Source organism: Peromyscus californicus, unplaced genomic scaffold (assembly GCF_007827085.1).
Source record: "Peromyscus californicus insignis strain IS unplaced genomic scaffold, ASM782708v3 Scaffold_3__1_contigs__length_106647218, whole genome shotgun sequence".
Lineage (NCBI taxonomy): Eukaryota > Metazoa > Chordata > Mammalia > Rodentia > Cricetidae > Peromyscus > Peromyscus californicus.
In genome coordinates this window covers 71,070,473-71,092,725 of record NW_026294551.1, presented here as the reverse complement: position 1 = coordinate 71,092,725, position 22,253 = coordinate 71,070,473, and the positions used below count along the sequence as shown (strand labels likewise).

Below are 22,253 nucleotides of genomic sequence, written 5' to 3'. Positions count from 1 at the left end.
GTTTGTTGTTGCCAGGCTTTTCAGGACCGGGGGCTTTCAATGCAGTTTAAGACAGTCCCTGCCTGAAAGACCCTTCGGGTCGCGTGGGTACCCCAGCCGGTGCCGGCGTCCGCCTAGAAGGAGAGCATGGCGCTCTTGAGGGCGGCGGAGGAAGGTGGAAGCCCCTCTCCTGCCTAGCCGCCCCTCCACCCGATACTCCTCAGCGTCTCTCCCGGAGACCTCTTCGGCGCTCAGGGTCTGCCAAGCCGCTGTCCGCCTGCCGTCAGGCGATCTCAACGGCCAGCCCGGCCGGCAGTGTGACGTCACGAGCCCGGGGTCCTCGGCGCCCGCTTCCCGCTCCTATAAAAGCCGACGCCGCGCGGCGTTGCTGTAGTGGCCTTGTCCTCGGTGTTTCTCTTCTTCTCTGAACGCCGCCCGTCTGCCTCGGGCCCGCGGTCTTGAGACCGAGCACCGTGAGTAACCGCCCGCGAGCCGGACCGGGACGTGGCCCCTGCAGGGCGGGTGGGGTTGGAGCCCCGAGGTGGCTGTGGCCTGCACGAGGCGGCGGCGCCTCGGCCTGGCGTAGCCTGAGGCGCCGTGGGGCCCGTTGCCGACCGCGGGAGGCGCGAGGCGGCGGAATCAGGCCTCCTAGGGCCGCGCGTCCTCCCGGCGCTCGCCCGAGGAGTGTGAGCCGAGCCCTGTGGAGGAGCCTGCTCCTCTGAGGGCGGCGTCAGTCGGGCCCGAACGCGGCTGCAAGGCCCAGGCTTCGGCCCGGGCCTGCCTCAGCGACAGGCTTGCCGCCCCGCGCTCCAGGCTTGGAGTGGGGGGTTCCTGGCCGCTCAGGTGGTGGCGGTCGTTGTTAGACGGCTCGATCTTTGGCTCCCTCTCTTTCTCCTGTATTGGCGCCACTAGATCCCCATTGGTCTTGCCTGTTCTACCATCGAAACTGTAGGTACAGACTCGATCTTTCTTGGCGTTGTGTCGTGTCCTGCAGTCTCTGAACTTAACTACTGGAATAGCAGACCCTGTCGTCTGAGGTGTGTGACTTTTAGGAGCCCTTGACTCTGAAACTTGAGGTGCCTGGGTTTCTTAAGGGATAGTGTATGTAACACCTGCCCTTTGGTTCACTTTTAATGGAGTCCGCAGGTTTGGGGACTTGCAGTTTCTCTTCAGAATGTCACTGTAGAATGTGTCTGTGGCATAGAACAATGCAGTCCCTTCCATCCTGCAGTCTAATAACAAGTGTCAGAATTTCCAGTCACCTAAAACAGGTTTGTTTTTAAAAGTCTGGTGTCCTAGAATTCTCTAAGGTGTTTAATTTCCAAGTCCGGGAGCTCGGAGAACTGAAGAAGGGTTTTTGTTTTGTTTTTTTTTTGAAAGCATGTCAAATCGAAGTCTCATGCATTATTACTTAAAAATTTTGTACTTAATTCCAACACAACACCGAAAGTTAAGTCTAGGATTACAGAGTGCATTGAATTACAGATTAACCGATTACCTCCCTGTCATTTAATAAGATCCTGGCTCCCGTACAAGCAACCTAATACCTGAATTTGACTATGACTAAGCACATCTTTATTTATTGTGGATTGTTTCAAGGAAATGTGGAATGGTGTTACTTTTAAAGTAATTTTATCAACTATGTAGTTAGACTTGTTCCGGAGTGTTCATTACAGTACTGGGGACTATGAAAGGAACAATGTTTTGCTATTAAAAACTAGCCTCCCTTTATTGTTAACTTTATTGTTGCCTTATCATAGGGTCTGCTGCTCTGGGCTTCTCTGTTCTGCATTATTGGCAAGCACTGAGTAACTTGGAGAAGCAGACATGTTTGTGAGTTGAAAAGCGAAATCTGATTTTCTCAAACCGTGGATGAGTGAGAGCTCGGTATTTCAGTGGAGATTGTAAAACGCGATTCTGCCCCTCACCCCACCTCCCAGCTTGTTTGCTTGAGGGATGGGGACAAGTGTCTGAGGAAAGCTGAATGAGTATTTTAAGAGAAGTGTTGAGTCTTAAAGTGTTTGACCCTAAAATGGGTGCAATAATTATTTTAAATGCCAAATCCTATACTTTTGTGAAAATTCATATAATTTCTTAGTACAACCCAGATCAGAAAGCTTCAGAGGTACCTTAAGTTAGTACATGGTGACATTGAAGGGTTGTGTCTACCTCAGAATCAGACCTTAAGAGTTGCCTTTAGTCTCTGCACTAGAGGCAGAGACAGGCGGATCTCTGAGTTCAAGACTAGCCCTGGCTACAGAGCAAGTTCCAGGGCAGCCAGGGCTACACAGAGGAACCCCATCTCAAAAAACAAAAAACAACCAAAAAAAACAAAACAAAACAAAAAGAGTTGCATGTGAGTCTTAAAGAGGTCTTGAATTAATCCTCTTTTGGAGGAATGAGGGAGAACTCTGAAGATGATAATAAATTGCGGGCTTAGTTAGAGCTTTTAGTTTTAGATTGGTTTGGTTTGGCTTTCCCTCAAATTTAAGTCATGTTAGGAATTTTAGTTTGCTTAATTTTTTTTTTCTTTTTCTTTTTTTTTTTTTGGTTTTTCGAGACAGGGTTTCTCTGTGTAGCTTTGCGCCTGTCCTGGAACTCACTTGGTAGCCCAGGCTGGCCTCGAACTCACAGAGATCCGCCTGGCTCTGCCTCCTGAGTGCTGGGATTAAAGGCGTGCGCCACCACCGCCCGGCAATTTTTTTATATATGAAATTATATTTTTCTTAATGACTCATTTTATCTGAGTTGATGAGGTTTTTGGAGTTTTTGGCTGTTGAGTTTAGTTTTTGAGACAGGGTCTCACAAAACCCAGGCTAGCCTCATACTGCTTTCCTATGTGTCAAGAAGATGGCCTTGAACTCGTGATCCTTCTGCATGCCTAAATGCTGGGATTATGATGTGTGCTTATGCATTGGCTCACCTTTTGGGCAGTGGGAGAGGACAGTGTTAGGCAATCATTATACTACTGAGCTCTTTGGTATTTTATTTTGAAGCAGGCACTCACTGAGTTCTCCCAGGCTGGCTTGAACTCATTATGTAACCTGGGCACTCCTTGAATTTATGATGCTCCTGTCCTCAACCTTCCAAAAATTGGGCATTACAGGACTGGTTTCTCTATGTATTCCTGGCTATCCTGGAACTCACTCTGTAGACCAGGCTGGCTTTGAACTTGCAGAGATCTTGCCTGTCTCTGCCTCCTGAGTGCTGGGATTAAAGGCAAACACTGCCACTGCCCGCCACTTATTTTTAATAAATTTAAATATAAATTTCTTTATTTTTGTTTTGTTTTGGAGACAGGTTCTCATGTTGCCTAGGGTGAACTTGAACTTGGCTATTTACTTGGGGTCTGAATTCCTGCCTCTCAAGTACTGGATTTATAGGCATGTGCCACCATGACTTAAATGCATTTTGTTGTTTTCCTGTTTTGTTTTGCTTTTTTGAGACAAGGTCTTTCTATGTAACCCTGGCTGTCCTGGAACTCACTATTTAGACCGGGGCTGGCTTTGGATTTACAGAGATCTATCTGCCTCTGCCTACCGAGTTAGAAATTAAAGGCATGCCAGGCTTAAAATGTATTTTGAGCCGGGTGGTGGTGGCGCACACCTTTAATCCCAGCACTTGGGAGGCAGAGCCAGGCGGATCTCTGTGAGTTCGAGGCCAGCCTGGGCTACCAAGTGAGTTCCAGGAAAGGCGCAGAGCTATACAGAGAAACCCTGTCTCGAAAAACGGGGGGTGGGTGGGGGTGGGTAGTACTTTGAAGCAGACTTTTTTTTATTGTAGGGCATTAGCCAGAGTATCTCAAACTTGGACACCTGACTAGTAGGTAATGAAAAATTAAAAAGGACTCTTCTAAATTTAAGCTCCTTGTGGGCTTTAGGGATTGTATTGACATCTGCTTATATGTCTTCTCTTTCTTGTGTGTACTCTTGCATTTGTTTATAAGTGAGCATATCCTAGTCTGCTCTTTGGAGTAGTTTACTTGTTTTTCACTGGTAGATTTCACTGTTAAGAAATTTGCTTTTGTTTGATAGCCTTGTTTATTTTGGATTGACTTCACTCAGGTTTGTAGGTAGTTAATTGTGGCAGTTAATTTTTCATATTGAGTAGTTATTACTCTGTGGGAGCATAAAAGAGCATAAAAAGCATATATCTTAAAATTTTTGAGGGTTTGCTCAGCTGCCAAGCCTGATGACTTAAGCCTGATCCCTGGAACCCACATAGTGGAAAGAGAGAACTGCCTCCTGCCAGTTGTTCTCTGACCTCCGCATGTGTGCTGAGGTACATGCACACCCACACACATTCTGAAGTAAATGTCAAATACAGATAGCTCTTAATACCAGTTGTAAATTCAGTACTGCCTTTAAGTGGACCTTTAAGGCTGATGTTTAAAGGAGCTGTAGTTGAGAATTTTGTTTTTATACAAACAATTATAGGCTGATTTGTGAAGAACTTAGAACTGTATAGTAACTCTTAAGTTACAGCTTCCTGATAGACTAGTTAATGAAATATCTTGTGGAATTAATAGCTCTCACATTTCTTATTCAATGTATCCTTTTTAGATGCCTTCGATAAAGTTGCAGAGTTCTGATGGAGAGATATTTGAAGTTGATGTAGAAATTGCCAAACAATCTGTGACCATCAAGACCATGCTGGAAGGTAACTTTTATGAAACCTTGGTGTGAAAAGGGGGGGCGTGTAACTTAGGGTGGTGGCATGTAACCTGCAAGTATTAGGTTCACTTGAGCCAGTCTGTTACAAGCTTGAGAGCGAAAGGGTAGTTTCCTTCCTGCATTGTATGAATAAAACCATAAACTATTGGGGGCTGGAGAGATGGCTCAGAGGTTAAGAGCACTGACTGCTCTTCCAGAGGTCCTGAGTTCAATTCCCAGCAACCACATGGTGGCTCACAACCATCTGTAATGAGATCTGATGCCCTCTTCTGGCTTGCAGTCATACATGCTGTATACATAATAAATAAATAAATCTTAAAAAAAAAAAAAAGAAAAAAAAGAAAACAAGACAGAGAGAGAGAAAACCATAAACTATTAAAGTGTTGGGGTTTTTTTGTTTTTGTTTTTAAGATTTGTTAGGCATGGTGGCTTATACCTTTAATTCAAGCACTTAGTAGAAGCGGGGGAGGGGGAATCTCTTGAGTTTCAGGTCAGCTAAGGCGACATAGTGAGATCCTGTCTCACAAACAAGCAAAATTTTATTGTGTGTGCAGGCATGCCATGTTATGCCAGATAATGTATTCCAGGAGTCAGTTTTCTTCTTTCACCTCCCCTGCTCCACCTTGTTGGGGTTTGTTGTGTTTTTGCTTTTTGTCTTAAGACAGGGTCTGTGTATATAGCCCTGACTGTCCTGGAAATCTCTCCAGGTTGGCCTCAAATTCAGGGATATCTACCTGTCTCTGCCTCCCATGTGCTGGAATTAAAGGTGTGCACTATTATACCTGGCTATGTTGCTGTTTTTTAAGGTTTTATTGTTAATTTTGTGTGCGTTTAGATTATGCACATGCTTGCAAGTACCTGTGAAGGCCAGAGGCATTGGATTCTGCTGGAGCTGGAGTTAACGGTGCTTGTGAGCTGCCCAGTGTGGTGCCAGGAACTGAGCTGGGTCTGCTGTAAGAGCAGTCATTCTCTTGACCACTAAACCCTACCTCCCACACCCTTTGTGCCACTGCAATACACGTCCTTACCACAAAGAGTGCTGAGATTACATATACAAGCCTCGACATTCAGCTTCTTAAGTGATTGTGAGGCTCAAACTCAGCTCTTCTTGAATAGCAAGTACTTCTACTCACTCAACCATCTTGCTGGTCCTAATGTGACTTTAAGTATGAGACAATGGTCTGTTCCTTTTTTCTTTTCTTTATTTCTTCTTCTTGGGTTTTTTGTTTTTTTAATTAGTTTTTTGAGACAGGCTTCTCTGTGTAGTCCTGGAACTAGCTCTATAGACCAGGCTGGCCTCGAACTTAGATCACTTGGCCTCTGACTTCTGAGTGCTAGGATTAAAGGCACAAACTACCATGTCTGGCTACAATAGTCCATTTCTGTTTCAAATAAATTTGATTTACAAAAATCTTTGTTTTTTTTCCTAATGATAAAAATCAAAGCACTTGGAAAGGGGTTATGTTGCTGTATGGCAGCTAAATAGAACTGCTATTTTGTGGATTGGATTCTGTTGAAGGCTTTTTAAAAAGTCTACACCTGAAGAATCTATTTAATTTTTTAAAAATTATTTTTATTTTCTGTGTATGACTGTTTTGCCTGCATATGTGGTGTACTATGTTCATGCAGAGGTCAGAAGGGGACATGGGATCCCCTGGAACTGGAGCTGCTAGATGTGGGAGCTGGAAACCAAGCAAACCCAGGTCCTCTGCAAAAGTAATAAGTGCTCATAACCACTGAGCTATCTCCCCAGCCCCTGCAAGTTTTATTTTGTATCTCTGTGTTGTGTGTGTATGGACACAACAGGACAACTTTGGGGAGCTGGTTCTCTCCCTCTGTTGTGAATTCTGGGATCATTGAATCAGGTAGTCAGGCTTGCATGGCAAGCACTTTTTACCTAAGGTGTCTTTATTTTTCAAACAAGCTTGCTTTTTTGTCTACTTGTCATCCTGATGAAACCGCTGCAATACATTTGTGCGATTGAACAAAGGTGGGAAAGACAATGGGTCCTGAAACTTTGAAAGCTTACTAGTTAATAGTAATAAGAGTGTGTGTGTGTGTGTGTGTGTGTGTGTGTGTGTGTGTGTGTGTGTGTATAAAACCTACACAACAGTATTTAAAATTGATGGGAGAAATAACTTAGTAAGAATATTCTCCATTACTTATAAGTCCTGGGATTTTGTATAGGAAAGGTCAGAAGCTTTTAAATAGTTGAAGGAAACAGAGAAATCTAGGTGTAGTGGCCCATGTCTATAATGTTAGCACTTTGGAGGTTGAGGCAAGACCTTGGAATGGGTGTGGGAGTTATATATAAACACTAGCTATAAGCTGCTAAAAAGGTGAAACATGATCTTTGCTCTAATTTGCTTTACAAATTCGAAAGGGTGCCAGATACCACACAGAACAAACTGTCACTCAGTACACTTAGTGTGTTAGTAAAGCTGTATGCCACGTGATGCTGCAGGAGCATCTTGACTGGTGGTATTCCATGTTTTAGAAAGACTACAGTGTGTGGTACTAGTGATGTATTACATTTTATATCCCGTGATTTGGGGAAGTTACACTGAGGTAAAACGGATTAGTAAGGAAAATTAAGCTAGTTGTGGTCGTGCATTCCAGTAATTACAGCATACAGAAGATCAAAGTCAGCTTCTGCTACATAGAAAGTTTAAGGCCAGCCTGACCTACATGAGACCTGTCCTCTCAAAAAAGGAGAATTGAGAGGCTGGAGAGACTTCTCAGTGGCTGAGAGTACTTGCTGCTCCTGCAAAAGGCCAGAGTTTGGTTTTCAGCATCCACATCAGACAGCTTATAGCTGCCTGTAATTCCAGTTCCAGGGATCTGACCCCCTTTTCTGGCCTGTGTAGGCACAGCACTTACACAAGCACAACCTCCCCACCCCCACATAACTAAAAATAAAATAATTTAAAAAAAGAAAGAATTGAGGGGGCTAGAGAGATGCTTCAGTGGTTAAGAGCGCTGGATGCTTCTCCAGAGGACCCATATTCAAGTCCCAGCACCCACACAGCAGCTCATAGCTACCTGTAACTGTTATTCCAGGTCATCCAGCACCCTTTCCGCCCTCCACAGGCACCAGATGTGCAGGTGGTGCAGAGACATATTCAGACAAACACCCATCCACATAAAATAAATAAATGCAGTTTTTTGTTGTTTTTGGTTTTTGAGACAAAGTTTCTCTGTGTAACAGCTCTGGCTATCCTGGAACTTGCTTTGTAGACCAGGCCTCGAACTCAGAGATCTGCCTGCCTCTGTCTCCCAAGGGCTGAGATTAATTAAAGACATGAGCTACCACCACCCAGCCTACATACAGTTTTTAGTAGCTGTCTAGATGGTATAGGAGTGTAATAATGTAATTGGTAAAAATGTAAATGAATTTGAGAGGACTAGAGATGAAAATGACTTTGAACTTGAATTGTGTTGGAGATTCCTTCAAGGGAAGAGGGAACATTTCTAGGTGGCTGGAGTGCTTGCTGGATTGCATAACTAATAGAGGTAGGGGGCTTTTTCTCCCCCTTGCAGCACTAGGGACTAAACCCAAGGCTTGTGCATAATTAGACAAGTGCTTCACCTGAGGTAGAGGACTTGTAGTGCTTATTGTAGGGGATATGTCGTTTTTGTGAATGACTTTTTAAAATAAAAGCTGTGGACAACCTCTCTTTGGTAATTAATACGTGTCATGTGGCACCTGAAGTCCTATATTTTGGTAACGAACACTGTAGATCCCTTCTATTACAAGCCTGTAAACCCCTAGTCATGGTTTATCAAGTACCTGTTAAATGAAGGAGTATGGAATGGTCACAATAAAGAGAAAGTGATCCAAGTGTCTCTGTAAAGGTAAGTAAATAACCGACAGCAAATTTGCTCCCTGAATACTTGTTTTGGCAATGGAAGTACTTACTTCCATCTTAGCGGTTGTTTGATGTGTTGATCTGTCTTGTGGTGATTCAAAGAAGCATTTGCCAATTTAAGAGTATTAGTTATCTAGAAACATGTACAGACCAGCTTTGATCTCAGAAGTAAGTAGACTGTTACATAGCAGTAGTTAAAGGAGTCTTTCCCTCTGTATCCTTTGTGGGCTCAAAGCTGCATAGTTTCATCTGAAGTACCTGTAGCTTTTAGGATTCTAGCCTCTTGAAGTCTGGAGTTCTTGAATTTGGCTTCTTTCTTAATGGTTTTGTTTTGTATCTACATTGTTTCTGGGTAGTTTCGTGTGACTTTAAAACAAAATGAAACTCTTAAACTCAGGGTAATCCGAAGTAAAAAATCTTGATATGTATACATGTGGATTGGCTTATTTGTTCAAGTCTAAAATGTGGTATCAGATACAGGTGTCCATCTTCTAGAAGTCCCTGAACTAAATAGCTTAAAGGAATGTATTTTGCTACTTTCATATATGGTCCTAAAGAAAAAAAACACCACTGCTCATCTAAATACTAGAGAAGCAATTCTTTGTAGCTATCAGGACCTTTTATTACTTAAGCTTCTTCCAAATAGCTTTGTATTTAAACAACAGTAGTATTTTTAAATGTTTTCTTACAATATCAATATCTGTTACCCAAAGAAAAATTTTACAGTATAGATTCTCTTAACAGTACTTTTTTGGGGGGTAGGGGAGTAGGGTGGAGCTTATATATGAAACATGAGGCTTTGCTTTTTGTTTTGTTTTTATCTTTGTTTACTCTAAGGTGGGAAGGGGTCTAGGATAAGTATTGGAGTTACTAGGAAAGAGGAGATGATCAACTCTTTACCACTCTGCTGAAACTTCAACTTCTTGTAAAGGACCTTAGTGAGTGCCTCGTGCTCAAGTGCAGTGTCTGTTTTGGTTCTCATCTAGATTTGCAGTATCTGAGGGTTGACCTTTTACTTCTTGTTTGACTTCTAGGATATATGTTTTTTTATGTATAAGTGTTTTGCCTGCGTGTATTTATGTACACTCTGTGCATGCAGTCCCTACGGAGGCCAGGAGAGAACATCAGATTCTCCTCGAACTGTAGTTACAGACTGTTGTGTAAATTGATGGAGAGGGGAAACCCTGTAAAGTTGTTGATTGCAGTTGTGTAGTGGCTAAGGACTATGGCTAAGAATCTCAGGCTAAGGATATCCCCAAAGAGTACTTCAAATATAAGAAATAAACAAATTTGACTCATTTAAAAAAAGAGAGAATAGGATTCAGCTTTTCCAGATTGTTTCTTAGTTATCCATACTTCATTGAATCACCGACAGGTATGTGCCCCCTTGCCCATCCACACTAGATAGTTTTATGTCAGCTTGACACAAGCTAGAGTCAAAAAGGAACCTCAATTGAGAAAATGCTCCCACCAGATTGACCTATGGCGGGGAGGTCAGTTTCTTGATTAGTGATTGATGTAGGAGGGCCCAGCCCGTTGGGAATTTGTCTCACCTCCAGAAAGGTGGTTCTAAGTTGTATATGAAAGCTGACTGAGCCAGCACTCAGAAGGTGGATCTCTGTGAGTTGGAGGCCAGTCTGATCTATAGAGTGAGTTCCAGGACACTCTGGGCTGTTACACACAGGGAAACCATGTCTTGAAAAAAAAACAAAAAAAGGGAGGTGGGGGAGAAAGCTGGCTGAGCAAGGCAGAGGAGTAAGCTGGTAAGCACCGACTTCTGCTTCAGTTCCTGTCTTGAGCCTAAAAGTATAAGATGAAATAAATTCTTTTCTCTCCAACTTGCTTTTATTGTTTTATTACAGTAGAAACCCTAAGCATGTTGTTACAGAGTTGAGAAATAATGGCTTCTCTCTCCTGGTTTTCTTAGATTTAGGAATGGATGATGAGGGAGATGATGATCCTGTTCCTTTACCAAATGTTAATGCAGCAATTCTAAAAAAGGTAAGTTATTATTTCATTCTTGTTTTTCTTATTTTTCCGTTGGGGATTGAATTTAGGGTCTCAAACATAATGTATGTTCTGATACTGAGCTACACCCTCAGCCCAGGTAAGATCTTTTTGGGGGGTAGATTTTGTTGTTTTATTTCTTTGGTTTGCGTTTGTTTTGTTTTATTGTTGTTTTTGAGACTGGGTTTCTCTGTGTGTGTAGCCCTGCGTGTCCTGGAATTTGCTTTGTAGACCAGGCTAGCCTCAAACTCAGAGATCTGCGTGCCTCTGCTTCTTGAGTACTGGGATTAAAGGCTTCTGACACCACTGCCAGGCTTGGTTTGTTTTTTTAAAGATGGGCTCTTGTTTGATACCTCAGACTGGCCTTGAACTAGAAAGCACTCCTACTGCTGCCTTGTGGGTGCTAGAATTGCAGGCATGTGCCACCATACCTTTAATGAACTTAGCTTTTAGTCTTTCCATTGTTTCTTTGTGTAAATGAGTAATTTGGTTTTGTTTGTATGTAGTATGTGCACACATGTGTTTTGGATGTCTCCCTGGAGCCTGAGGAGGACATCAGGTGTCCTGATATATTACTTTCTCTGTTTCCTGAATCTAGAGCTAGACTGGTAACCAACAAGCTCCCCACCCAACCCCACACACCACAAGCACTAGGGGTACAAGTGCATGCTGTCTCAACTTTTTTATGTTGATGCTGGGGATTCAAAATCAGGTCCTTATGCTTGTTCAGCAAGCAATCTTACTGACTGAACTATCCCCCCAGCCCAGCCCTACATTTTGTCTTTAATATATATGAATATAGATGTCTTGCCTTCCTGTATGTGTGTGCCTGGTGCCTGAAGAGGCCAGAAGAGGGCATCAGATCTCTTGGAATTGGAGTTACAGATGGTTGTGGGCTATCATGTGAGTGCTGGGAATTGAACCCATGTCCTGGAGTAGCAGCAAGGTGTTCTTAACTACTGAGCTCTCTCTCCAGCCCCTCTGATTTTTTTTTATTATTATATATGTGTGTACAAGTGTTTTGTAAGTATACCGTCTGCATTCAGTGTCTGCAGAGGCTGGGCGACAGAAAATACAGGCAGTTGTAAGCTGCCCATTGGGTGCTGGGGACTGAACCCAGGTCTCCTATAAGAGCAGCAAATGCTTTCAATCTCTTGAGTCATCTGTCCAGTGGCTTGGTTTCTGGGAAGTTTATTGTTTTGTGTTTTTGAGACAGATCTTGCTGTATCTCTCAGGCTGGCCTGGACTCAGACTCCCCCTGCTTTATTCTTCCAACTGCTGGTTCCTTTTCCAGTTTTTTGTTTGTTTTTAACAGAGTCAAGTGTATTGCTATGAATGATTTGGTTACATCTAATAAGATGTTTCATCCTTGGAAGTTAAAAAGATTATTCAAGCTGTATTTTGTCTTTTGAGCTTGGCTGTTAGAGGATGTGCCTGTAATCCTAGCCTTGGGAGTGTGGGGTGGTAGCAGGAGGATCAGGAATACAAGGTAATCAGCAGCAACTAGCAAGTTTAGGCCAGCAAGATAGCTTAGTGGGTGATGCCTCTTAACCGCCAAGCTTGATGATCTGATTTGATCCATGAATCCATGTGGTGGGAGGAACGACCCAACTCCTGCCCAGTTGTCCAACCTTCCTGTGGGTGTGCAGTAAATAAACTTTATTTTTAAAAATTGACTCTAACTTCTTGTTAGCTCAACTTTTGGCTAGTTCTTATCCCAGTGTAGAATTGATGCCCCCAGCATTAAACTGAAAGTCTTGTAACAGAATGCCAGAAGAATTTGTTGTTGTAGGTCATTCAGTGGTGCACCCATCACAAGGATGACCCCCCTCCTCCTGAAGATGATGAGAACAAAGAAAAGCGGACAGATGATATTCCTGTTTGGGACCAAGAATTCCTGAAAGTTGACCAAGGAACACTTTTTGAACTTATTCTGGTATGTGAATGTATAAGGTCATTCTGTTGCAGAGCCTTTACCACTTAAAAGATTGAATTTGCTAGGTGCATTGATCCTCAACTATGGATATTCCCTGGACTCAGGCAGTGCTATACATTAGAAATTACATTAAATGTAAATGGTCCAAGAACTTTTGAGAGGTAGAAATGTCAGGTTAGATAAAGTAAAAGTCTCTTTTGCTGTCTGTGTGAAACTTACTTTAAGAGGCACAATTAGAATTAAAGGTGGAAAAGAGTATGCTAACACAAATAGAAAGTTGGAATGGTTATAGTTTTGAGCTGAAGAGGGCTGTTTCATAATGATAAGGGGATTGACTGATTAATAAAGTTATAAATACCTACCTAGAAGCAGAACTTCAGAAAGTGAAAAAAGTAGTGAAATACAAAGGTCAATACACAGTGGTGCGGTCATACCAATTCCAATATTGGGTCTCAGTGATTATCACAAGTGGACAGAAAAACAGTTCAGGAACACTACTGAACAGCTTGTCTTATTTGGCATATAGGATGTTACATTTAATAACAGCCATATAAATTCTTATCAAGATAGACCAAGTTCTCAGCCATAAAAGTCTCAGATTTAAAAGTATTCAAGTTATACAAAGTATGTTCTTTGACCTCAATGATAGAAGCATAAAAAATGTCTAAAGCTGGGTGTGGTAGTGTACACCTTTAATCCCAGAATATAGGCAGCAGAAGCAGGTTGAGCTCTGAGTTTGAGGCCAGCCTGGTCTTCTACATAACAAGTATTAGGACATTCAGGGCTACATAGTGAGACTTTGTCTCAAAATAAAATCTGGAAAAAATTTGCAACTATTTGAAAATTGAATAATTTTCTAGTTATTAAAAACCAAAGAAAGCCGGGCGGTGGTGGCGCACGCCTTTAATCCCAGCACTCGGGAGGCAGAGGCAGGCGGATCTCTGTGAGTTCGAGGCCAGCCTGGGCTACCAAGTGAGTTCCAGGAAAAGGTGCACAGAGAAACCCTGTCTTGAAAAACCAAAAAAAAAAAAAAAAAACCCAAAGAAAAATTTTAAATTAGTATTCGTAACTGAATTGAGATAAAACAATGAAAATCTAGGATAAAGGTAAAGTAGTATATAAGAGAAAAGTTAGTGAAAAGTGAAGTTAAATTGAAAGTAATTAGTATTAAAGGGAAGAGAATTTCATAGAGTTCATTAAAAGGGGTATCATTTTAAGCTCAATTTGATGTAGATTGTTTATCACTCAAACATTCAGTACACATGACTAAAAACCAGCTGTCATTTACAGGCTGCAAACTACTTGGACATTAAAGGTTTGCTCGATGTCACATGCAAGACTGTGGCCAATATGATTAAGGGGAAAACTCCTGAGGAGATTCGTAAAACCTTCAATATCAAAAACGACTTTACTGAAGAGGAAGAGGCCCAGGTAGGTAGAACACAGCCTATTTTTGATTACTTTTTAAAAAGAAACTGGAACCCAGTAACAAGAATGGATGCCTATACCGGCATCAGTGGTCACCTTTAGTCCCAGCAGAGTCAGGCAGATCTCTGTGAGTTCAAGGCCAGCCTGGTCTACAGAGTGAGATCCAGGACAGGCACCAAAACTACATGGAGAAACCCTGTCTTGTGGGGTGGGGGGTGCGGAGAGGGGGGAGGAGATGCCTGTCATGAATTCTTGGGCTAGGGCTACAGCTTATTAGTGAACTTACCTAGGATGCCTTGTAAAATGCCTTGATACCAACCGGGTGTGGTGGCAAATGCATTTGATCCCAGCACTTAGGAGGCTGAGGCAGACTGTGAGTTAAGTTCCAGGACATCCAGGGCTATACAGAGAAACCCTGTCTGAGAAAACAAAGAAAACCCAATAAGAACAAGTCTTGATACAGAGGGGTAATGTGCACCTCTGAGTCTCACATTCTGGTCTGTCTCTGAATCTAAGTACTTAGATGATACTGTTCTTGAAGAGTTTTTAATTTTTATTCATGTATGTGAGGATAGTGGCCAGAAGAGAGCATTGGATTCCCTGGAGTTGGAGTTACAGGTGGTTGTGGGGTAGGAATTAACAGCATTCTTAACCTCTGAGTCATGTCTAGCCTGATACTTCTTTTTTTAAGATTTATTTATTCATGTATTTAATGTATGTGAGTACTCTGTCTTCATGCACACCAGAAGAAAGGAATCTGATCCTATTACAGATGGTTGTAAGCCACCATGTGGGTGCTGGGAATTAAACTAAGGATCTCTGGAAGAGCAGTCAGTGCTCTTAACCACTGAGCCCTCTCTCCAGTCCCCCAGCCTGATACTATTATTTTATAAGCATAAGAAAAATGGATTTTGAAAAAAAAAAAAAAATGGGCTGGAGAGATGGCTCAGAGCTTAAAAACACTGACTGCTCTTCCAGAGGTCCTGAGTTCAATTCCCAGCAACCACATGGTGGCTCACAACCATCTGTAATGAGATCTGGTGCCCTCTTCTGGACTGCTGTCATACATGCTGTATACATAATAAATAAATCTTTAAAAAAAAAGAAAAGAAAAGAAAAAGAAAAATGGATTTTGAACTAAGGGGGTTCTTCATTACCAGATTGTAGATTTTTACCTGGGACATTTGTATAGGCCATAAATAGCTGGCTTTAGAAAGTGGAGCCTGATAATACAAGAATGGATGAGTTTAGTTTGCTTGCCAGCTTAGGAAGTGGGACTAGAGCTCCCAGTTGTATTTGCTGTTTGATGATTTATAATGGGAGCCCAAGTCTACTCTTACTTAACCTGGTATTTTCCCAGCTTTCCATCTGCCCTTCTCACATCACAGAGGCTACTGATGGTATAGTATAGGTGGTGCTTAGCCATCTCAGAAAAGACCACTCAAGGTACTTCCTTGTCTGTCTCTTCTAGGTACGCAAAGAGAACCAGTGGTGTGAAGAGAAGTGAAGTGCTGTGCCTGACACTGTAACACTAGAAGGGTTGTTCCAAATGCTAGTTGCACTGCTCTGTTTATAATTGTTAATATTAGAGAACAGTAGAAAAACGCAGCCTTGTCCTCACTGCATGTGTAGTTCCAGTACAGATCTGACCTATGGCTGAGTTTCTTCTATGAGCAGAAGTTTCTTTTTTTTTTTTTTTTCCCATTACTCTGAATAAAACTGAACTTTGGGTTCTCTGTGGAAAGTGGCATTTTGGGCTTTCCCTCTTTCTGTAAAATGATTTCTGCCTAATCCATTGTCCATTTAACTTCAGTGAGCCTTTCAAAGTTGGCATTGTAAATAAAACAACTTAAGAGAAGTATTCTGAACTAGAATTAACAAAACATGATCTTTGTTCATGAGTCCGAAACTGGAACAAGGCAACTTGAAGTTAATGTTGCGAGTCAGGTGGTTAGGTTAGGGTGTCTTCCAGCCTCCTGCTGCTGGTAAGCTTGTATGCAGCGGGCTCTCTCAATTGGATCTGAGGACTTGTTTTGTCTTTTTTTTTCTCCTTTAATTTTTAATCTTCTCACCTTTGAATATGTTCAGTTTACTACCTAGTTTGGTTTGGAGGGAGGCTGTAACTAGACAGTTTGTTAGCTTTTCAATTAAAAAAGACACTTACTTCATGTGGTATGTCATCTTTTTATCATCATTGTTCCCATGTGGGGAAAGACACTACTTGCATGTAAAAAGTAATTTAATCTTTAACATTAAAGTGTATGGCAAAACTCAGAAAACAGCCATCCTAAGTGCAAGATGCTTTTCAATAAAAAGTAATACAATAGGTAGTAAACAGTTGCTTTTGTGGATGTAACTGTGTCTCTTCACTTAACAGATGAATTAAGTTTGGTTATTTTTTAATTGAAGAGATTCTTAGGCAATTTGCTCTCACTAGAGGCTATTAACATTTATGTGGTTACTTGAAGCCAATGCATAGTCCTTTTTTCCTTTTTACATTAAAATACTTCAATTACATTTTAATTTTTAGTTTGTGTGTGTACATGCACGCTTGGTGTACACACCGTGGCACACTTGTATTGGTGACGTGTGGGAGTCAGTTCTCACTTGCCACCTGTGTAGCCCAGGGATCAAGCTCGGGGTGTCAGACTAGGTAGCAGGCACCTTTACTTACTGAGCCATCTTGTTGGCCTACTCCCCCTCTCCCACCTTCTTAAGCATTACTTAGTTCCTAAGACATAGACCTGTTCAGCCACTATTTCTAGCTTCCCCTTTATGGTAGAAAGGTTTACTTTTTTTTGTAATACTGAGGATTGAACCTAGGACCTTGTACATGCTAAGTGTTCTGCATCTGAGCTACATTCTCATTTATTTTCTGCACAGAGAGAGAAAACTGTAACATATGTCATCTTGTTTCAGACTGGTTCTGTCTTGAGTGTAATTGAAACCTTTATTAAAATGTAAAAATATAGCTGGGCCATGGTGATAAAAGGCAGAGGCAGGCGGATCTCTGAGTTTGAGGCCAGTCTGGTCTACAAAGTGAGTTCCAGGACAGCAAGGACTATTACACAGAAACCCTGCCTCAAAAAACCAAAAATAAAAAAATTAAAATATAGTGTCTATGAGGTGTCTGAGTAGATAAAAGCACTTGCTGACAAGCCTGATGACCTGAGTTTGATCCCAGGAACTCCTAAGATGGAAGGAGAGAACCAACCCCTGCAGGTACTCTGCCACTCGCATGCATGACACAAAAACATGCACACACACATACTTAAAAATATATGTGAAAATGAAACAGGCCAAAAGGTATATTTATTATCTGGAGTTCTTTTAGAAAGACCATTGTCCCCTGTGGTTATTCTCAAGAAATACCGTTTTCCCCACTGTGTTGGTTCAGTGAGGAAGGAAGGTAACAACAGTTTAGTGTTAGCCGGAGTGTTTCACTTGCCAGTTACTACTATAATAAACACATTTACCCAGCAACCCTGTTTGTGTCAGGAAAAACCCAAGTCTTCGCTAAAGCTCTAGGATTGCTGATATGTATACCATGTTTATAAAGCAAGTGTCAACTTCTAGGAAAAAGAGCCTATGATCCTTTTTTGAGACGAGGAGGCGCAAGTGCCAGGTCTTGCTGTGTGGCCCAGGCTGATCTCAACTCACAGACATAGCACTCTTACCCCAGCATCTCCAGTGGCTGGAATGGGGGTGAGGGCTTTACATCACCTGGTGTCATTGTTACTTTGTGAATTAGTAAGCTCAGGAATTGTGAGAATGGCACGAACAGGGACACCACTGTCTATTCCAAAGATGGGCAGAGGATGAGAGTTTTTTTTTTTCCTTGACCTTGAAAGCTATAACCTAGTCTTTCTTGCTGCCCGTCTTAGATATGAGTCTCACTATATATTGTTATATTGGCTTGTATCAAACTTCCATCTCCCAAGGAGCTCAATAGTCTCAACATGGTCCCTACTCTGTTTTTGTTGTTTTCTGGGTAGCCCTGGCTGTCCTGGAACTTGCTCTGTAGATAGACCCTGCTGAACTCAAAAAGGTCTTCCTGCCTCTGCTTCCTGAGTGCTGAGATTAAAGGCGTGTGCCACAACTGCCCCACTTCCCCCCCCCCCACTTTTTTTTTTTTTTTTTGAACATTAGCTTGAAGTGGTACTTGAGGCTGGAGTCTTGCCTCCACTGCTCTGTATGACACTGAACAAGTTGAAATACAGTATCTGCTATGATTTTAGCCTTTCCATCCTTTTTTTTTTTTTTTTTAATGATAGGTGATCCAGGATTTGGAGGCCACTGATGGCAAGGCTTACCTTAATTTCGCAGCACTGTTCATGCATTCAGGATCAGAAGTGAGAAACACCATGAAGCAGATGAGTTAGGCACAGAATGACAATGAGGGGAAACTGCTCATAGCCTTGGTATTTGAACCCAGGGTTTTGTAAATGTCAGACAAGCACTCTACCAACAGAACTACATCCCCAGAACCAAGAACATCAAGGTTCTTGATCAACCTTCAGGCTTAATTAGGAAACTGCCTTTTGTCACCAAAGAGGAAGGTGTTTGGCAGATTGGTGATTGCCAGCTAGGACTGAAGAATGTCAGATTATGTCTGTACCCATACAAAGTACACAGCTGCCACCTATAGTGAGTGCTCTTTAATGCTGCAAACTCCGTGACAGTTGTTGGTCTGTCAGCCTTTAGTTTATGTTACCTATAACAACTGTGTGTGTGTGCAAACACGGACATTAAGGAGCTCATATGAAGGTCGGACAACAACTCGGGAGAATCACTTCTGACCAAATCAAGCTCAAATCACTCTTGGCAACATTCTTTACTCGCTGGTATTACAAACTTGTTAAATTCCGAAAGTCTGGAGAGCTTCCCCTCATCTTGTCTGCACCTCCCTCATGTAGCCAAGGCTAGCTTCCAACTCAGCGTGTATCATCGTTTTCTTCTGTGTTTACCTCCCAAGTACTGGGATTACAGGACCAGAATCCCTGGGGAACTTTAGGAAAGCTCTGAAGAGACTCAAAACTTAACATAGCCTTCCTAACTACAGAGAATAGCCCGCTCAGCTTTATGTAATTAATTTGGCATCTTAGATTCTTGACACATTGGCCTGGCAAGTAGGATTTGATATAGCTTTGCAATTCTTGCCCTTTCTATCTTTTCCTAGGAACAGATAACAGGAAAGAACAAGGTAAAGAGCCATCCCATTTCTTTTATTTAGGCTAGGCCTTCCTATCACTGCTCGTTTCCTGGACAGAGATAGGGAGGAGGACTTCAGAGCCAAAAGGGAATTTTGATATAGGTGTAGCTCACAAGAGTCCAGTCACTGAGCTTGGAAAAGAGGAAACTACTGCCTTCAAACTGGGAGACACTTGCAGGCCCTGACAGTGGGCTGGACTCCACTCTCAATGTATCCATTCAGCCTAGGATAGGAAGCAGCTGCAGCAGAGGAGAGCACTAAGAATGTACTGCAGGCAAGTCTTAAGTATGCCAGCTGTCATGGATCAGAAAGACTGGGGATATCCTGTTTTCTAACGTCTCTGCAAGTTGGGTTGGTTCTTGGCTGGCTGTGTGAAGAGATTGGTATATTTGAAGTTGAATTAGGTTTGCATTCTCAAGTTCTTTAAAACATCCTCAGGTCTTAGGACTGTAGTGTTGTGTTGTGATTTGGGAGGATTCACATTTTGTTTTTGGAATCTGTTTTCTAAAGAGTTATTCTGATCCTAACAAAGTTGCCAATGTGTCCTCCCCACCACACACACCAGCCCTGCACCCTACAAAGAGTGTATTGTTCATGTACCCAGTGTACTCTAAAAGACACACCAGATAGAAAGAAAAAAAAAAAAAAAAAGATGAACCCGACTTGCACCTGGTAAGAATGTAGTTTTTTGTTTTTGTTTTTTTTTTAAAAAAAAACTAGGTCCACAGCCACAGCACAATTCTTTAAAATGAGACAGGTGTGATCTTTAGCATCTTCCCAAAAAGAGGAAAAAGTCCAGGATTGCAAGTTCCAGTGGTCTACATAAAAACTTTGGAATGTAGATCCAAAGAAGTTAGCAGCACAGTATACTTTCCCATGGTGGGACCTGCATGTAAAAAAGTAGTTATCATTCAGACTTCACAGGTCTTATATGAAACTGGGAGAAAGTGCCTTAACAGGCAGTCCTTGTAAGAATAGAGTATTGTTAAGTCTTTGTGTAGGGAGCTAGGGAGATGGCTCAGCAGTTAAGAGCACTGGTTACTCTTCCAGAGGTCCTGAGTTCAATTCCCAGCAACCACATGGCAGCTCACAACCATCTAAATAAATTCTTGAAGAAGAAAAAAAAAAGTCTGTGTAGGGCTTTTGTGATATCAAATTTGAAGACTGAATTGCTTATTTTTCTTGAAATAAGCATGGATTCTCTTTTCTTTCTGCCCTTAGAGGAAAGCAGATCCTGAATACATTTCAGGTTGGACTGTCCAGTGGCTGGGATGGCAACTGCCAACTCATTGGTGCACAAGGGTGCTGGGGAGTGGGCTGGCCTGCCTTGCTTGAGTGTCAAGGAGTAAGAGTAGAGCTTGGAAAGTGAGCTCAGACGTGGTTAGGACCAGGCCCCTGGAGGAGATGCTGAGAGTGGTCAGGACCAGGCCCCTGAAGGAGATGCTGAGAGTAATTTTTGGATTTTGCAGCTTGGCAGTCTTGGGATCTTTGTACACACTAGGGAATACACTCCACGTTTTGTGACAGCTAAGAAGGAAAGGAACATTAGGTAGGCACTGTTAATTCAAATAGCTTACTACTCAGTCTTTGAAAAACAAACCCAGTAAAAAGTATCTTTATTCTCATTTAAAAAAGTTTTTCTATGATAATGCATTAATACAAAAATATTTTGGATACTACGTCAGTTTTTTTTCCCCCCTCCTTTTTGAGACAAGGTCTCTATACAACCCTGGCTGTCCTGGAACTCAAGAGAGATCCACCTGCCTTTACCTCCCAAATACTGGGATTATAGGTGTGCACCACCACACTCTGCCAGTCTTTTCAGCACTTGTAACACTACACTAGAAACATGATCTTTGGATTGAGAAACAAGTGGCTAAAAGTAGGAACTAAAGGCTTTTTTTTTAAGGTGTGTAGAATACATGAATAACCCCTTTTCTTTGGATTCAAGCTATATACAGTTAATGAAAAACAAAACAAAACAGTTTAAAAAAAAACCAAAACTTGTTTTTCAAGGCTCAAGGTTAAGTTTGGCTCAAAAAGGATTTCTAGAATGTGGCAAAGAACCATGTCCACCACAAGAGGTCTTATGGACTCCTTGCTTTGGTTGTAACAGATCTCTTCCTGCAGCCCCATAAAGTGAAGCTGGCTGGCCAGTTCTAAATGCCGAGATGGGCTCTGGCTGTTGGGGGATTTGGGATTTGCCCTTTCACAGCTGCCCACGAGCTGTGATTCAGCTGACATAGATGAGCTGGAAATGGAACTGGGAAGGGTGCACACTGTGTTTAGGCCAACTTCAATTTATTGACTAGTTTCTAGGGCTGGTGAGTTTCTCAGGAAAGACGTCCCAGTCATTCTAATTAAAGCTGAGTACTGTCCACCAGTGGGGAGGGTTGGTGCCTAGGGTGAAAATTCTTAAACTTCACCTATCCCATTTCCTCCTCCTGAGGAGGAGCAAGCTCCTGAGAACACATAAGAAGCTTCCTCTGGCCCAGCTTAGGAACAGCAGCTGTTACTTGTAAACAGAACTTCTTAGCTCCTTAAGAGAGAAGCGTTATTATTTAGACTTTTGTGGCTGGTGACCAACCACGAAGTCATCTTGTGTGGTAAACCAGGTATTCTTGGTCCAAGAAGTACTGGCATGGGGAAAGTATGGCAGAGGGCAAGAGAAGCATCTGGAGAGAAGAAGGCAGCTGGACTCAGTCAGTCCAGCTCATCTGACCTGCAGCAAAAGGAAAAAGAAAAAAAAAAACAAAACCAGTAGGGGCATCCAGCTAGCAAGACATGATAAAAAGAAGAGGTGTGGCTGCCACAGGCACTGGGATGCCCTTTGTGAGACAGCTCCACAGATCTTATCCCTACCCATTGAATTGATGGCCTCCAGTTCAGGGAGTAGTTAAGCGGCTTTGAAATCTTCAGCACCTTAGAGAGGACCCCTAGCTGGTTCCGAGTGATCTGGTCTTGTTGCCTCCTCTTGAGTTAGGGGTGGGCCCCTGGAGCAAGCCAGGTGTCCTGTGCATGCTAGGCTGCCTGTCTCTGAGGTTCCTGTTGCTGTACTTGTGTATTCTGGAGGGTGCTGTGGAGGGTCTTTGGGGACTCAGGGGCAGGAAGAGTGAGAGTTGCAGAGCGACCTGAGAATGTTGGTGCTG

The 22,253-nt window shown here is 42.4% G+C and overlaps 2 protein-coding genes across 4 annotated transcripts in view; one reads left to right on the top strand and one right to left on the bottom strand.

The window, feature by feature from the left end:
* The first annotated feature begins 318 nt into the window (after positions 1-318).
* Skp1 (S-phase kinase associated protein 1) lies at positions 319-16,060 on the top strand. 3 transcript variants are annotated; one of them, XM_052757890.1, is made up of 6 exons: positions 319-452; positions 4,542-4,638; positions 10,449-10,522; positions 12,321-12,464; positions 13,755-13,895; positions 15,364-16,060. In XM_052757890.1, the coding sequence occupies exons 2-6, from the start codon at positions 4,542-4,544 to the stop codon at positions 15,397-15,399; spliced, it is 492 nt and encodes a 163-aa protein (XP_052613850.1). In that variant the 5' UTR covers positions 319-452; the 3' UTR covers positions 15,400-16,060. The 3 variants fall into 3 exon arrangements, with proteins under 3 accessions (XP_052613850.1, XP_052613851.1, XP_052613852.1); XM_052757891.1 differs by lacking the exon at positions 319-452 and adding an exon at positions 998-1,016; XM_052757892.1 differs by lacking the exon at positions 319-452 and adding an exon at positions 3,787-3,805.
* Tcf7 (transcription factor 7) overlaps positions 15,554-22,253 on the bottom strand; it is a 35,564-nt gene continuing 28,864 nt past the window's right edge. Inside the window, 1 exon segment of the mRNA XM_052757888.1 lies at positions 15,554-22,253. Coding sequence (XP_052613848.1) covers positions 22,041-22,253 — 213 coding nt within the window. The 3' untranslated portion in view covers positions 15,554-22,040.

What these genes read in the sequence shown, in the direction of transcription:
- Skp1 (XM_052757890.1), top strand. Translation starts at nt 4,542, where the DNA reads ATGCCTTCGATAAAGTTGCAGAGTTCTGATGGAGAGATATTTGAAGTT. An exon ending in ATGCAGCAATTCTAAAAAAG is followed by an intron (nt 10,523 to 12,320) that starts GTAAGTTATTAT and finishes TTGTTGTTGTAG; the next exon opens with GTCATTCAGTGGTGCACCCA. An exon ending in CACTTTTTGAACTTATTCTG is followed by an intron (nt 12,465 to 13,754) that starts GTATGTGAATGT and finishes TGTCATTTACAG; the next exon opens with GCTGCAAACTACTTGGACAT.